Source organism: Cynocephalus volans, chromosome 17 (assembly GCF_027409185.1).
Source record: "Cynocephalus volans isolate mCynVol1 chromosome 17, mCynVol1.pri, whole genome shotgun sequence".
In the NCBI taxonomy this organism is placed as follows: Eukaryota; Metazoa; Chordata; class Mammalia; order Dermoptera; family Cynocephalidae; genus Cynocephalus; species Cynocephalus volans.
Genome location: NC_084476.1, coordinates 13107527 through 13125029, shown reverse-complemented (window position 1 = coordinate 13125029; position 17503 = coordinate 13107527). Strand labels below are relative to the sequence as shown.

The window sequence follows — 17503 nt, the reverse complement described above, 5'->3', positions numbered from 1 at the left end:
GAAAGGTCAGACCAATTTGCCTGTGAAAATATTAAGTGGGCCATCAGGACACTATAAATTTCTTCCTTCTTAATCCCAGGCTATAACTACCTACTTGTGGCACCAAAGAGAATAACCAGCTTATAGGAAGAGTAAAACAACTTTCAATGATCGGTCTAAGAATGACTGACTTTGTATTACAGTCACAGCAAGAGAAACACCCTAGACTACATTCTCCAGTTAAACCAGCACATTCTGGATTGTCATTGTCTGCTGATTATCAGTATTTACTTCACAGACAAAGCATAACATTAGCCTAGGAAAAATAACAGAAATATAAATATTTATTTCCCAAAGGGGATTGCTAAAGCCACACAATTTGGGAATTATCAGTTATTTTGAACCACGATAAACATAAACAGTGAGAGTCAAATACATGAATAGACTATTGATTATAGTAAGAATGAAACCCAATCCACACCAGACTTCTTGAGTTAAACATTCACTTAATTATTCAATATATATTAACTGAGTGCCTTCTATGTGCCACCTAATGTGTAAGTCATTCAAGGTTTAATAGTGAGCGAGACTGTTACAGTACCTGACTTCATGAAGCTCACAGACTATGAGAAAGACAATCAAAGAACAGAAACAGCCAGAGCTGATGATCAAAGTGCCTCCAAGTGCCACAAGAAGGGTAAAGGGTATGATCAGAGGCTTCTAAGTGGAGCTCTATCTGAGCTGAAAACTAAAGAATGAGTAGAAGGGGTATGTGCGTGTGTGCTTAGAGGTTGGAGGCGAGGCTGGGATCAGACCAGCATGGAGGAGAAAGCACACTCAGACACACAGATCTAGGCTCCAATCCCAGCTCCACCTGTGTGCCCTTGGGCAAACAACCTAAAGTCTCTTACTTTAGTAGCTTCATTTGTAAAAGGCAGTAATAATAATACTTACCTCACAGGATTATGGACAGGATTAAAAGCATATAATGCATGTAAAGTTATTAGCTCCCCACTTGTTAGCTCTGTGACCTTGGGCAACCAGAAACCTCTGTGTCTTTCTCATCTGTGAAGTGGGGCTCATAACAGTACCTTCTCCATAGGCTTGTTAATAAGGGTAAATGCGGGTAAACTGAAAGAGTGAAGATTTAATGAGATAACAAATGTATAGTACTTAGAAAATACAAATATCCAATAAACATTAGTTGTTATTTTTATACTAACAGGCAGAGTCAAGGTCTCAAAGGGCCATGTATAAGCCATGTATCTTTAGTTCCCACCTCTCTCATAAGCTTCAGGTCCAAATTTCAACTGCCCTGGAAAGCTCCTCACGGATGGTAACCTCACACTTAACATAACCCAAATCAAACCAATGGTCACCCAGGCTACAAACTCTAGAGTTATCCATCTGCTTGTGAAGACCTTCTAATCTTCTAACACTACTTCTTGACAATTCTCGCTGACACCTGGACTCTTAAAATAAAGATGGTATCCTGAAAAGTGAAAGAAAATATCCAAATATCAGCCTTTATTATCTCTCTCCTATTATAGCAGGTTAATTTCTCTTCCACCTTCAGCCACTTTACCCTTCAATCCTGGTTAGATTCATGGATCTCACACACACACACACACACACACACACACACACACACACACACACACACACACACACACACACACACACACACACACACACACTATTTAACAGGTAAGGGGAGATTCCTAATCACTTGAATTACTTTTAAAATTAGTTACATTGGTTATAATAATTACACACAAAAAGTATGGTGAGAACAGAGACAAGAAAATTCTAATTGAATACATTCTAGGAATTTCAGTTTCTCTTGTATGTCATTAGTTCAAAATATGAGCATATCAGGGAATGACAGAACAAAAGTCTACCTCAATAGTGCAAACAGCTGCTCATCACTAGGAATTCAACTGGGAACAATGAACATGAACCAGTTCTTCAGGTACAGCTGAAAAGATTTGATTGTCACCCGCAGGAACAAAGAAAAGTGCCCGTGGTAACCCATTCACCCACCTATGGCAAACAGCAAATCTAGACAGAGTTCTCCTTGTGCAAGGGTATATGAAAAATAAAAGTTCTGTTAAAAATATTGCAAATAGGGGAAAAGGAACATCATCTCTTGGAAGAACATATCTTTGCAAAAGATTAAGAAATATGAATCAAAAAAATGACATCTTTAAATAAAAGAGAAAACAATAGAACCTGTATAAAACAGGAACAGAAAGCTACAAGGGAGAGAAAAGAGAATAAAACAACAAATAAGAGCTTTAAAAAAAAAAAAAAAAAAAAAAAAGGCCAGATACCAAAATCTGACAAGAACATTATAAGAAAGGAAAATTACAGCCAAAATCTCTTACGAATTATAGGTGCAAACATAAAATAAACAAAATAATAATAAATCAAATACAGCGAAATCCAAAGATGGATAACATAACACGACCAAGTGGGTTTATCCCAGGAATGCAAGGTTGATTTAACATTTGAAAATAAACATAATTCCCTACATTAATGGGGGAAAAAGAAAAATCATATAATCATCTCAAGAGATGCAGAAAAAGCATTTGATAAAATTCAACATCCATTCATAACAAAAACTCTCAGTGTGGTGTTACAGAAAACCGAGTAGGAACTTGGGACTTCCATCATCCCCACTAGGCAGTAACAAGGACTCCATCACTGTAGTTTCAGTGGAGACCTGTAGAGCTCAGATTTCTACCCTCACCTGGCAGTAACAAGGTTCCATCTCCACTGGGACAGTGTCAAGGAGGCCTAGTGGAGCCTGAGGACCTTCATCACCTCCCAGTGGTGACAAGACCACTCCCCTTCACCCCATGGTATCGGTTGAGGCTATGGTAGGAGCAGTAATAAGCACTACCCACCCCCCCCCCCGCCAAGTAGGTATCAGTGGAGGCCTACTGGGGAGCCAACATTCCCACCCCCCTTAGTACAAGGGAATCCCTCACCTTGAATGTCAATGGAAGCAGAGTAGGGAACCTGGATATATAACCCCAACCTGGCAAAAACAAGGCAGAGAACCCCTAATTCCAGAGTGGTGTCGGAGGAAGCCAACTAAAAGGCAGTAGAAAAATATCTCCAAATTTCATCAGGAAATTTTGTCAACCTAAAACTCTATGACCATACAAATTGTCAATCAAACATGAGAAAGCGAACACTTTTCAGACACGCAAAAACTTTTCATATGCCCTTTCTGCAAGTCCACTGCTGTGGTCTCCTATAAGAACTTGAAAATGTGCTCCAGTAAATTAAAACAAAATGATAACACAGGGACCAGGACATAATTAAATCAACCCAGGAAAGTGGTAAAGAGACATTCCAGGACTATAACAATACGGATGATTTTACACAAATTGAAACAAGGTGGGAGGGAACCAGCAGAGGGGAAAACACGAGTCTTAATAAAACTGCAAATACGGCTTCAAGTTTGGAAAAAATTAAGGATATGATAAAAGCAAATAATGAAAGAAAAAAGATTTAGAAACTCGGGACAAAGGAGAGGAAGAGAAAGAATACTATTTTTAAAAAATCAAAATCCAGATATGGCTCTACTTTCCAGTCTCAGGCACTTTCTGCACTGTAAGCAGCAGTGCAGGTGTGGCCAAGTCCAAGAACCACTTCGCACATATCCAGTTCCAAAATGGCAATGAAGGGCTGGCCAGTTAGGTCAGTTGGGTAGAGCACAGCGTTAATATCACCACGGTCAAGGGTTCAGATCCCCATATTGGCCAGCACCAAAATGTCACAGAAATAGCATCAGTAAACCCTGATCATAAAGATATCTTTTAAGGAAGTTGAACCTAAGTTCCTAAGGATCATGCACTTTGCCTAGAAACACAGAGGGGGTGTACAGAAGACACAGGCCACTAAAACCAAGGCCATCAGGCCTTTTTCAAGTTTGAGGTCCTGAAGGGCATTAGTCTCAAGCTCGGGAGGCATGCTGGTTATGACACTGGCAGGATGCCAGGCTCTGCTGGCCAAAGGCTAGCCCCAAGGCCCAGGCTCCCAAATGTGCCCAGGCCCCCACGTAGGATGAAAAGTTTCTATCTGTCAACATGAGGATGGAAAAACATGTATGATCCCCTGGGCTGCTCTCTATACAGCTGGCATCACCTTTGCTATTTTGTACAAATAAATGCAAAACTTTTTTAAAATCCAGATATGAAGCAAAAGAAATTTAGCATAATTTTTAATTCTGGATGGATTATAAGGAAAAAAAAGCTCACACAACCCTGATGTTAAGAACATTCTCTTTTAAACGAGAAGAAAATGTTTTTCTAGCACCCTACCTGGCCTAGTGGAGTTAAATACTTATATTCAAATATTCATAGTAACATTCTATTTTTAGACTTAACCTAAGGATAAATCATGGAAGATTTCATTCTGGCCACAGATCAAAATTTAAATGACCACATAAAAGTAAAAGTATAGCTTAGGAACAGTAGAAGAAAGAGGATAATATCCTTCCCTTACAAAATGTGCAGCCAAGAGATGCTGTTGAAAGTTAAGGGAAAAATAAAGAGGTTTAAGTTAAAGAATAACCATTATAAGAATTAAAGTGATATAAATATATAAAACATTGAACAAAAAGAGAAGTACTACAAAGTTACTCATCTTTCATTTCAGGGAGTAAAAAGATACTGTCTAAAGTTAATTAACAGATAGAGATTTATCTAGGGTCACAGTTTAACCACCAGAACTAAAAATAGGATCAGTTAGTAGGGTTTGTCTCTGAAGAGTGGGACTGGGAAAAGCATCACAGGTTCTTAAGAACTATTTGATTTGTTACCATGTGTGTTTTTAACTTTGACTAAAATAATTTTTAAAGTTTGTCAAACATACTCTGCTGATGAATAAGAAGTCTGATGTTAGGGAATATGAATTAACATAATCCTTATGGGGGAAATTTGACAATATCTAGTAAAACTACATATAAACTTACCCTTTGACCCAGCAATCCTGCTATGATCTGAATATGTCCCCCAAAGTTCATGTGATAGAAACTTAATCCCCAATGCAACAGTGTTGAGAAGTGGGACATTTAAGAGATGATTAGATTATGAGGGCTCTGCCCTCATGAATGTACTAATGCCAATGTTGCCAAAGTGAGTTAGTTATCACGGAAGTGGTTTCCAGATAAAAGAATGAGTTTGGCTCCCTTCCCTTCTCTCTCTCGCATTCTGCCATGGGATGATGCAGCAAGAAGGCCCTAGCCAGCTGCTGGCACCTTGATTTTGGACTTCTGGGTCTCCAGAACTGTAAGAAATGAATCTCTATTCTTTACAAACTACCCAGTCTTAGGTATTCTGTTATAGCAGCCCAAAACAGACTAAGACAAATCCCACATCTATGAATCTAACTCAATAGTATAATGCTAAAAACCCAAAAAGGCACATACGCAAGACCATTCATTACTACACCACTTACAATAATAAAAGACTAGACACAGCCTAAATGCCTTTCAGTATGTGACTGGTTGAATAAACCATGGTCCACCCATCCAATGGAGTACTATGCTATCTTACAGAGAAATGAGAATGATCTCTTTATGATGCTAGAACTGACCTCTTTTAAGGACATATTAGACAATGAGAAAAGCCAAGGGGAGAAAAGTACACATAGAATGCTGGCACTTATCTACGGGCCTGGCAAGAGGAGGTATGAATACACCTATGTATTTGCCTGGTTTTTTCTGTTTGGTTTTTGTTTGTTTTGTGACAGCTGGCCAGTATAGTGACCTGAATCCTTGATCTTGATGTTATAATGCAGTGCTCTAACCAACTGAACTAACCAGCCAACCTGCCTTTTTTTTTTCCTTAATGGAAGGACAAATGAAAGTCTGAAAACAAACTAGTTACCTACAGAGGAGGGAAGAAATAGGGTGGTGGGGAAGGATAGAAGTTAGACTTTTATGAATATACCTGTTTTGTAGATCTGGCTTTCAAACAATATACATATTTTATGTACTTATAAAACAAAATTAAATTATTTTTAAAAAGCAATCCCAAGAAATTAAAACAAAAAATTTTAAAAACCTAACTGTATTGAGTTGGTGACACAACCACAGAGAAAATAACTATTTCTGGTGATTTTAAAATAGTAATTTGACTATACATTCCTAGTGAGATATATACCCTAGAACAAAAAGAACTGCCAAATTAAAAAAAATAATAACTGTTTTCAGTAATCATACTGTTGGTAGTAACATTGGTACTGCTGTTGAGTAGTCTGGGTATTGTGAGATAAAGCAAAAGAGTAATTATGCTGGTGTCATTGGAAATCAAGACTTTTGGTATGAGTATGGGAGATAAAAGGGTGATGAGGTTAAATAAAACTTCTACAGTGTGTAATTGGAAATATCAATATGAGCATATGATGTAGTTTACCTTTAAAATACACACATATATCTTCTAATTCTGACCCCTGGAAAAACCTAGAAATAATGGCTGACCCAGTAGGAAAAATTCCCCCCTCCCTCAAAATTCCTAAAATCCCAGTTGTAATCTCTACTACCATTTCCAACCAAAAGAAACCAGGACTCAGAGAAAAAATAGAAAACCAATCTGGAGCAGGAAACATAGAAGATGAACCTGGAACATCTTGTTATACCAAAAGGCAAGGGAGCTATTAGAAACTACTAGGATCCTGTTGAAAGGACTTCAAAAATCCACTTGAAGAAGTTCCCACTGGATAAAGATAGGATAAATATTAATGAGGATAATAACTACAGTAGATTTAAGCTATATAACAAATAGCTTCAAATACATGTGTTGTGACACTTCCCCACCCCCACCCCCCAAAATCAATTAGTCAACTTTGGAATATGCTAGGAAATTAACCCTTTGAAAAACTAATAAAGGAAATCAAGCATCTATCCTGCCTTTCCTATATGAACTGTATGTACCTCAGGGTAACCAAAACATTGATATGGGGAAATTTTTCTTCATACAAGTATTCCAGCTAATATGAAGAAGAAATGACAAACAAAATATCAACATTTTACAACCCCTAATAAATTAATGGATCAAAAAAGAGAGAAAACCAGACATAATGTGTGTCCTTATAGAAGTACCCATTACCACTTCAACTATTTTTTTTTTTTTTTTTTTTTTTTTGGTGGCTGGCCAGTACAGGGATCCGAATCCTTGTTTTTAAGCATTCTTGCCAAGAAAATAAACTTGAACTTGATCAAGTGACTTAATCTAACTATAGATTTATAGGAAATAAAGGGAACAAAAGAACACATTAAACAAACCATGAGGGTGCAATGGAAATTATATAGGACAAATAACCTACTTCAAAAAATAGATTGCAGGGGGGAAGGAAAAGATTCTTATGATATAGATGTCAACCAACTGCAACGTATGACCTTAGATGATTCTGTTTTTAAAAAAAACTGATATAACTAAAAAACTTTGAACATTGACTGTATACTTGATGATATTAAGGAATTTCTGTTATTTTAGGTGTTAATGTAATTGTTGTTATGATTTTTTAAAATACCTATCTTCTAGAGACACATATGGAAATATTTTAGAATGAGATATGACATCTGGGATTTACTTCATTATAATCCAGGACTGAATGGCAGGGGAGGGAGTTATAGTCAGTTACTTACAAATGAAACTAGGAAAGCCATAAATTAATAAGTGTTGAAACTGGGTGATGGGCATTTAGGGACTCATACTATGCTACTTTTATAGATGTTAAAAATTTTTCAAAACAAAAAAGTACAATAATAATTTCAGCACCAAGGAAAAAGATATGAAAAATTGTGTTAAAAAGACTTGACTGAACAGTAGTACCACCTAAATAAAGATAAATATAAATTATAGGTGGGAATATTTAATAAAACTGAGTAAAAATTTCTAATAGTATTTATGAGAGAGGGGACATAAAATTTTCTTAGATGTTATAATTTAATTACTTGCATTCTCATTTTCTCTCTCTTAATAGACTATAGGCTTCCTTTCTCTCCAACCAGCAAGAGGAATAGTTCTTCGCATATAACAGAACCTCAATCCTTCAAATAAATTTAGTAAAATATACTATATACCACTCTAACCTTCTCGCCAAAATGAAGCAAATACTTTGTTTAAAAAAGAAAACTGCACCACTATAAAAAGGAACACACTTGCTCCCTTTTTGACTTTTTTTTTTTTTTAACTCCAGACTGTTAAAACAACTGTGTGTTTCATCTTCTCCAAGCAATATCAACGATAGCTGTCATTTACTAAACAGTCACATCTCTGCCGAGGGCTAGGCACGAGATCTCTTAATCCTCAAAACAACCTTACAAGTGAATTTGTTAGCCTCCCTTTATAAATTTAAAAAAACAAAAAAAAATCCTGACACTCAGAAATTTAGAACTCAGAGGAGGACTGAGTGTAGTTCTGGAGACTCAAAACTCCAATGCTTACATCCCTCGAGCTCCTCTCAACGCCCTGTAGTACAAGAACTATCTGCTTGGAGTCAAACAGCATCTTCTCTAGATTGGTTTCCTTCCTTCCACTTATTCATATAGCCTAGGCTGGATCAATGCAACATCCCTGAACCCTTTCCTGTGGCTAAAGTGAGTTCAAAAGGTGTTTTGTTTTGTTTCTTTTTCTCTCTAAATCTACCCTGGACAGATTTCCTTCAGCAGCTTGGTCCAGCCCACTTTAAATCTTACTTATCTAACAAAGCACACACATTCACTACGGAATCCTTAAAATTTTCTTCCTTTTTCACTGCAGCCTAAAATGCCTTCTCCCAATTATAACCGTTCACTCTTTCTCAGAAAAGCAAACACATTATATAACCAGTCCTTATCTTACAAACACCCCATTTATAATATAACTTTGCTAATCTTGGCAAATCATCTTTGATTCTTCTCTTGCCTCTTGCATGTAATTTATCACCAAGTCTTGTCAATTCCACCTAAAATCTCTCTCAAATCCATCCCTTCTCTTTCCACTGCCAAACCTTACTTTGGCCCTTGATTTTCTGCAGTATAAACTATTACATAGTTCCATAATCCACTGGTCTCCCATTTTTTTCCTATGCATTCCTTCCTATCAATAAAAAATTGAGTATACAATTGATTATGTATATTTATAAATTATAACAATACCTTACTATAATAACCCATTAGAAAACACAGAAACAGAAATTTTGAAGGTTGATGTAAAAATAAATATAAGTTCTAATATACTCTTCTCACAGCCCATGGATCATCTTGCACAAGCCAGGCGTATCATTGCTATAAACTACTGCTGGCAGGGTAATTTACCTAAAAACCCAAACCTAATCATTTTACATTCCCAACTCAACCCTTCAAATGACATCATGTCCCAATGGCACAAGCCTACTTTTTCAACTTCATCTCCTGTAATCTTTACCCACATATCCTGTATTTCAGCTATACCTTTTACCTCCCTATGACTTTTGTATACACAGCTGCCTCTGCCTGTAATGTCCTTGCCCTTGACAGCTGCTGATTTGTACCTAACAGTATATCTAACAAAAATGCCATGAGAAACTTACAAACGACCTTTTGTAATGTCACCTATCTTTTCTACAGGAATATATATATTTTGAACATAACTCTTGTTACTTCATTGGGCTCCTTTTCGAGTCCTAAATACTTGTAAAGAATGGGGATGCATTCCAATAAAAGTAGAGGAGACCAACTTGGTTTTGTTTTCTTTTATTTTTCTTCCTTGTTTATCTTTCCATGTTCCAACAAAGCCCTTTTAACCAAAAAGGATGTTGCAAACCCAGAGAATAGTTCCCCGTTGGGCCAGGAAAAAGGCTGAACCTTTACAACTGCAACCAGAACTCCAGGCAAGAACTTGGACACACAGACTTAATAGCCCGAATGCAAACATATATTCCTAAATACTCCAGGTTGTACACTTTCCCTGTTTCAACATTCCTATCTGCCCTATAACCCCCTCCAGGTTGACCACAACTAAGAGTAGAATGATGGAGTAACACCAATATACTTTCCAGAAAAGTCATGAAAATATGAGTGGCTGACTCTGGGCACTAATAAGTGAGAGACTTTTATTCCACCACCCCAAGTCTGTTTACAGTCCCCTATGGGGATGGGAAGGGGAGCACTGTGGTGGGAAAGCAATTAGAGGGAGAAGGCCTGGAGAGGAAGTCACATTTCAACTCCTAGTCTCATCACAAAGCAGAGAGATAACCTCAATCTGCTATACAATGGACCTCAAGAAGGAGCAAGTCCATCGTGCATTTTGGTAATGGGATCCTTTAAAGAGCAATCCAAAAAAAGATTGGAGCAGAGCTATCTCAAGAAGCCCAGGCTGCTTCCCAGTACTTGCAAACAATGAGATGGGTTTATACCCACTTTCGAGTCATATAACTTTCACTATTCTTTCCTTCGGAATCACTCCTCCCTTCTCCCTACTTCCCCTTTCTTTCAGTTCAAGTCCCAACTTCTGAGAAACCTTAGACTCTGTCTACTCTGATCTTTTGTTTTCTAACACAACTCATTTGGGCCAAATCAAAACCACAGTGAGATACCACTTCACAGAGTCGTGCAGCTGCTTTGGGAAACAATTACAACAGTTCCTCAAAATGTTAAATACAATTACCATATGATCTAGCGATTCCACTCCGAGGTATATTCCCAAGGGAAATGAAAACGTGTCCACACAAAATGTTCACAGCAACATTACTCATAAGAGTGAAAAAGTAGAAACAACCCAAATACGCAACAACTGATGAATGGAAGAGTAAAATGTGGTATATCCATACGATGGAATATTATTCAGTAATAAAAAGTAATGAAACAACTTTATGCTACATGAATAAATCTTGACAGGTGAAAGCCAGACACAAAAGATTTATATATTGTATGATTCTATTTATATATAATGCTCAGAACAGGCAAATCTACAGCAACTGAAAACAGATTAGTGATTGCTTAGGGCTCAGAGTGTTTGGGGGAATGGAAGTGACTGCCAACAGGTGTGGGGTTTCTTTCTGGGGTGATAAAAATGTTCTGGAATTAGATAGTAGTGATTAACCACAGTTTTGTGAATATACTAAAAAACACTTAATTACATAATTCAAGAGAGTAAACTTTATACTATGTGAATTATAGCTTACCAAAGCAGTTTTCAGATCACCATGACCTTCAAAGCCCTGCTCAGGCACTCTCTCTGACCTCACCCCAAGCCTCTCTGCCATCAGTGTACACTCAAACCCACTAGTCTTCTGTCAGTTCCTGAAATGTCTTGGGGTTTTTTTTGCCTGGAGGGGTTTGTGTATGCTCTGCCTTCTACCTGGAATCAAGTCTTCCCCAGTCTCTTTATAAGACCAATGCCTCCTCATCCTTGGCTAAAATGTCATCTTCACAATGAGGCCTTCCCCCACCACTGTCTAAAAAAGGACAGCTGCTCCTATCATTCTCAGCATCTTGTTTCCTTTTTAGCACATCCACATAGCTTATGTGAATTTACTTTTTTTTTTTTTTTTTAAACTGTCAGGTCCACCGAACTATAAGCACAATGAGAGTAGGAATGAATCTGTATTGTTCACCATTATAATTGCCGAAGTCTAACACAATTCCTGGCATTTAAGTGTCTAATAAATGGTAATATTTTTATTTCTCTAATATGCCATGTCCTCATGCATTCTGTTCCCTCTGTTGATACTACCACTGCCACCACCATCATCACCACCACCTCTGCTCCCTCTGCCACGACCCTTACCCCTTTCACACCCTTACTCATCTCTCAGTTAAAACACTATCTCTTTGATGAGGTCTTCCTTTCTTGACACCCCCCCCCCTTCCCAGAAGACAGTCTCTCCTTCACAAAGTCACCTATTCATCACTGGCTACACCTCCATCATAGCAATGACCTTATTATATTATACTTGTTTTCTGGGGTTTTTTTTTTGTCAGTGGGGAGGTGGCCAGGAGGTCATTTTTGTTTTGCATTTATGTCTACTACTTTAGAAAGCCTTAAAGCAAAGAAAAACCTTTTCATCTTTGTGTCCTTAGTACTTAGCACACTGTTAGGTACAGTACTACCACTAATTATAATAATAATGGCCAACATTTATTAAGTGCTTAATGTGTGCTTGACATGCTTCTCAGTTCTATAGTAGGTGAATGAATAAATGAATAAATTTCTTCATCACCAATCTCAAAGAGGTCAGTCTGACGAAGACAGAAGGCAGGTATACAGGATAATGCAGAACAAACACCACCACAAAGCCAAATCAGTTGCCCTGTTCTGTCCCTATGCCTTCAAATCTTAGAATATGCTTTTTTCTGAGTCCATAAATGTCAGGTTTCTTCAGACTCACTTAGAATGTTTCCTTCGATTACTTATAACCCACTTCCTGCACTTTGTGCCTGGAAGCAATTTCTAGGATGTCACCACAAGCAATATTAAACTGCCACACAGTTTCCTGCTGTTTGTCTGCATTATCAGTTAAATTGCTTCATATTAACCACATTCCAGTCCACTGGGATCACTCAAACAGTAAATAAGATTTAAATATACATGTTGAAGATTGGCAGTTACCACTGCTCCTTTTATCCCTCCAGATAAATGTCTGCTCAGGTTTAAGGTTTAGGTTTCTAGAGTGCTACCTACAAACTGGTGACATTCCCTTTCCTTTGTCAATTAGATGTTTAGTTTGAGGCAAGACAATATTCCTTTATTAAAATGAACATGGACCAAACACTCTAGTAAAAGTAAGAAATGGTCTGCCTAGACTACTGACAATTTGGCTTAAAAACTTATAAAATATAAAAACTCTTCCTCCTCAAGGGTTCAAACAGCATCTTTAACTCTATGTACACCCAACTCAGATAACCCAGTCTTAGTTAGGATCTTAATTCAGACCCTAATGCATTTCTTAAATGTATTCCATAAATTCTTCCTAAACAACCAAGTGCCAGGCATTGAGTTTAACACAGGGAACTCAAAGACAAATAAGACAGTCCCTGTTCCTTTCCAGCTTAGTATAGGAAACACACAGGAACTAGATTTAGTACTATGACAGTAATAAACATAAGGGGCCACAGAACACAGATGAGGGGCACCTAGCCTAGGCTGGGGGGTGGGGAGGGGCAGGATGATGGGGAACTGGCATCAAGGCAGGTTTCCTGGAGAGAGTATCTGATCTTAGCCCTATAAACTCTGATTCTCTCATTTGAAAACTGTGGTTAATAAATAGCATCTACATCACTGGGCAGTTGTGAAGGTTTGATGAAATGGTTTACATTAAGCATTATATGGTGTCTGACTTAGAGACTGTGCTTAATCAGCCTTAGCTTGAAAGAAAAGTCTGATCACGCAATGAATCTCAACACCTGTGCCCAGCAACTCACATGCTTTACCACTGATCATACAACAGACACCAGCTTCACAATTACACATAGTATTGTTTTAAATCAACTTTTATTTGTTAATAATAAGACAGTGTTAAGTCCTGCTCTACATGTTAAATCTAATGCCTCGATCATTAAAACTCTCTTCTCCATTACCCGAAGCATACCTTTCTCTGGCATTTCTGGTATAAAATATACCAGATGTTCTTAGTCTTTTGAAAGAAAAGGTGTAAAAGAAAACTAACAATTACTGAGTTTTTAATATGGGTCTGGTATTCGTGTTGATACTGTGTTTATTGTTCCTGACCCTGCAACCTGGAAATAGTTGTCCCCATTTTACCCTCAAGGAAAATAAAGTTGAAAGAGGTAGTCTTGCAAAATTTCATAGTTAGCATTAAAAAAGAGCTGGAATTTGAACCTAGATCTGATTCCACATTGTCTTCTGACTGGGCCACATGCATCAGAGATAAGCAAGAGAAAACAGAGACAGCCATAGTGCTTTCCTGTTTGGAGGGGCCCCAGAGTGCTCTCTGCCCCATTCCCCTCAAAAGTGTCCTACACAATGGAGCCTGCACGTTTAGATTTCACTTCAGCTGGGTGAATACCTTGAGTTAAAGTCTGTTGTGACTTTTTGAGAGTGGCCAGTAGTGACCAAAAGCTCTGTTTTCTCGAACTAGGGCAGCACCCAAGTAGATGGTTTCCTCACCACCTGTCCATCCCCATTCTTAGCTACAGACAGAAGTTGCATAATCAACAGTCACTATAAATCACAACTACTTTTCATAACTTCTCTCTTCATATTCTCTTTTGGTTTCACAAGTAAAGCTAACAAATACCCGAGGCTAAGTTTTTATCACAGAGCAGTCTAGTTTCAAAATCAATAAGGCTATTCTTCATACTAATTTCAAGCTTAATACAATTTCATGCCTTAATAAATTCCCTTGCCCGAGTGCTTGATATTACAGTGACGGATTCCGCAAAACACACTTGAGAAAAGTATTTGTCAACCTGCTACCTTCAAGAGCAAGAGAGAGAGCTGACGGCAGTCCTCTGAACTTGTTGGACTTTCATGCTGGTTTTGACACTCACTGTCTCATGTCAGGCAAGTTCTGAACTTTTCTGTAACAAGAAGGGTAAGCATCCTCACACATACTCTGTGACTCTAAGGTAGCTTTTGGAAAGTGTTTCTAAGTGCTATTGAAATACAAGTTTACAACTCTTACTTGGAAGCAGGAGCTACACTTGGAGTGCCTCTTTAATCCCAATGCTTCACAAACTACGTCTTTTTATCTCCTAAGCCCCTAAAGCTCTTGTTTTGAGCATGATTCTAACTGTTCTTCCTCATTTCCACGAAAAAAAGAATTAACAGCACGCTCATCCAACTCTTCCATTTTCATTATCATAAGCAAACTTTTCTAGTTTAATTTAGCAGACGTCTCAGGACTGCTGCAGCACATATGACACATTTTAAAAATGGGAAGTCTAACCACTCAGAGGACTGCAAAGCTGGGCAAGGGTCACACTGCACAGGCATCACCTGGACATGAGATTCAATGTTTGAATAATTATTAGATCTCGCCCTTAAGGGCCTTTCCATTTCAAACTTCCCTACCACAATTCTCAAAATGCTGAAATAAACATATTCCACAGACTTTCCTGTAAGGTTTAAAGTGTCCTATTAAAGCTGTTTGGAAAGCCTATGCTGTCAACTTTGTTTTTAAATGACCTTAAACAATTCTATTAGTCATAGAGAAAAAGTGAACATTTGTTAGTAATTAGTGATAAAGTATCTCATGTTCCGGGGCTGAAAAAGGGAGAGGCCAGAAGAGGACCTGGTTGGGAGGGGAGATAGAGTCCAAAGCAAGACACCCAAATTGGACAGCATAGAAGTTGCACTTTCCAAAGTCAACTTCGATGTCTACAGGAGGACAACAATGTTTCAGTGGGTTCTGAAGTTAGATGTAGCAACAATTTCCCCTGAAAACTAACCCCCGACCAGGGACTCTGGGTGAATGAATGAGGGAGTTTGCCAGATTGGATTACAAAGCCTTTCCAACGACTATTCAGATCAGGTGCTAGGTTACAACAACGAGAGCGGTATCTTCCTTCATAGCCTTTGGCCCCCGCTGCGTGCAGACTTTCACAGATAAGAGGGGAAAAGGAGGAGGAGAGAGAAGGGCCTTCCTCCCCAGACCTTCCGTCCATGAGCGGCCCCTCCCTGTCAGAACCTCACACCACTTCTGTGGAGGCACCGCAGGCCTCAAGCAGCCAAACTGCAACCTCTCAGGACCTGCGAACTCTCATGGGAGCCCCAAACACACCCATTCGGGGAGCTGCTTCCGGAGATTTCTCACTCCCACCCCCCAACAGCTGCATGACCATTTTCAGGGGCTTTCTGTAAGCCCGGATAGGAGGCCACCTTGTAACCCCAGCTGCTCCCGCCCTCAGGTGAGGTGGGGACACCTGACAACCGGCCCCTTCCTCCCCGCGCGCACCCCGCCCCCGCGCCTCCCTGGATTGCCATGGCAACCGTCCCCCTCCCCGCGTGACGCCGCCACGCGGGGCGCCCCTCCGGTCCCGGCAACAAGTCCCCCGCGCGGCCTGAGGCCTGCGGCCATTGCCCGGCCTCGCCGCCCCGCGCCCGGCCCGGCTCCGCCCGGCCCGGCCGCACTCACTTGATCCTGGAGCCCATGGTCCCCGGGCCTCCTCATGGGCCCACGGGCCCCGCTCGGCGCTGCGCTGCCCGCCCGCCCGCGGCCGACCAGCCTCCCTCTGGCGCTCTCCCCGCCCCTTCCTCCCTTCCCTCAGGCTGGGGCCCGCCCGCGCGAGGCTCGCTCCCTAGCCGCCGCCGCCTCCCGGGGTTAATGTACTCGCTCCAGCCCGGCGAACGCCATGGTCGCCGGCGCGCGTGCCCGGCGCGCGCCGCCCCCTCCGCCTCTCACACCGTCGCCCCCTCCCGCCCGCGGCGCCGCCGCCGCCTCCCGCGGGGACTGCTGGGAAGTGTAGTCCGCTCGCGGGAGGCGGGGCCTCCCGAGGGGTGGGCACCATGCTTTCGCCTCTTGTCTCCCGGAGCGCGTGTTCCTGAGAGCTTTGGTCTTTGGCTTCCGGTGCAGGCTGCTATAGACCTGTATCCCGCTGTTCTTCCCAAGAAACCGCCACCTACAGTCTCCCTGAAGAGACCGTAATCCTATCATGGAGACCCGCAAGCCTTCCCAAAGAAACCTTCACGCATTCTTGCACTATGGAGTCCTCCCATCCAGTAGCCCTCGCATAAAGATAATGTTTCCCACTCAGGCCTCGATGAAAACACAAGTCTAACTCTGAAAAACCCATACCCTCAGTAAGTTCCTAACACACCGTCTTCTCTATCCATTAACTTCCCTACGTGATCCTTGATGAAGGCCTCTTCCTGTCTCCCTAGACGTTTAAGGAGACCCCCGCATACCCACTGGAGAGTCACCTGGGGGCTTCATAGGACCCGTAGGATGGCTCAGTTCGGCCCTACCCCTGAGGACATCCGTCTCCCTTTATCAGCTATTTTGGAGGCTCCAATACAGAATCCTCATAACAGTTCCTGATAGAGATTAATTCAACACAAATGAAAGTTTGAGAGCCAAGATCACCAACTTGCTGTATACCCCTGTTCCCCCTTGGGGTTCACTTTCATGAACACTCCAGTTTCATCGCCTCTAGGCCTGGAGAGATGACAAAGGAAGCAATAATGACAACTACCATTAGCTACCTTTTAATGAGTGGGTGAGTGAGTGTCCTCTCTGAAGCAGGTGCAGTATTTCTCACAATAATCCTGTGAGTTTATCCCCCAATTTTACAAAGAGGAAACTGAGGCACATTCCCAAGATCACATAAGTGGCAACTACTGAAGCCAAGATTAGCATCCAGGCTGAATAATTCCAGGCGCATGTGACATAGTCATGCTTTAGGGTGGCACCTTTGTCCACAAGTCAGAAGACACTGTAAGCTGTCTTCTGATATTAGGCTTTTGATATTACGTTTTTCTTTTCTTTCTTTCTTTCTTTCTTTCTTTCTTTCTTTCTTTTTTTTTTTTTTCCTTTTTTGCAATTTTTTGGTCTGAAATGCCATTCATTCCTTCTGCCATTTTGG

General features: G+C 40.3%; 1 protein-coding gene across 10 annotated transcripts in view; it reads right to left on the bottom strand.

Annotated features, from left to right (window-relative positions):
• The window catches only part of DENND1A (DENN domain containing 1A), a 484353-nt gene extending 468035 nt beyond the window's left edge, over window positions 1-16318 (bottom strand). For 5 of the 10 annotated variants that reach the window (XM_063081857.1, XM_063081864.1, XM_063081862.1 and 2 more), the window contains exon 1: window positions 16057-16230. In XM_063081857.1, the coding sequence (XP_062937927.1) occupies window positions 16057-16073 (17 nt within the window). In that variant the 5' untranslated portion in view covers window positions 16074-16230. The other 5 variants (XM_063081859.1, XM_063081858.1, XM_063081861.1 and 2 more) reach the window with 4 other exon arrangements.
• Window positions 16319-17503: the final 1185 nt, after the last annotated feature.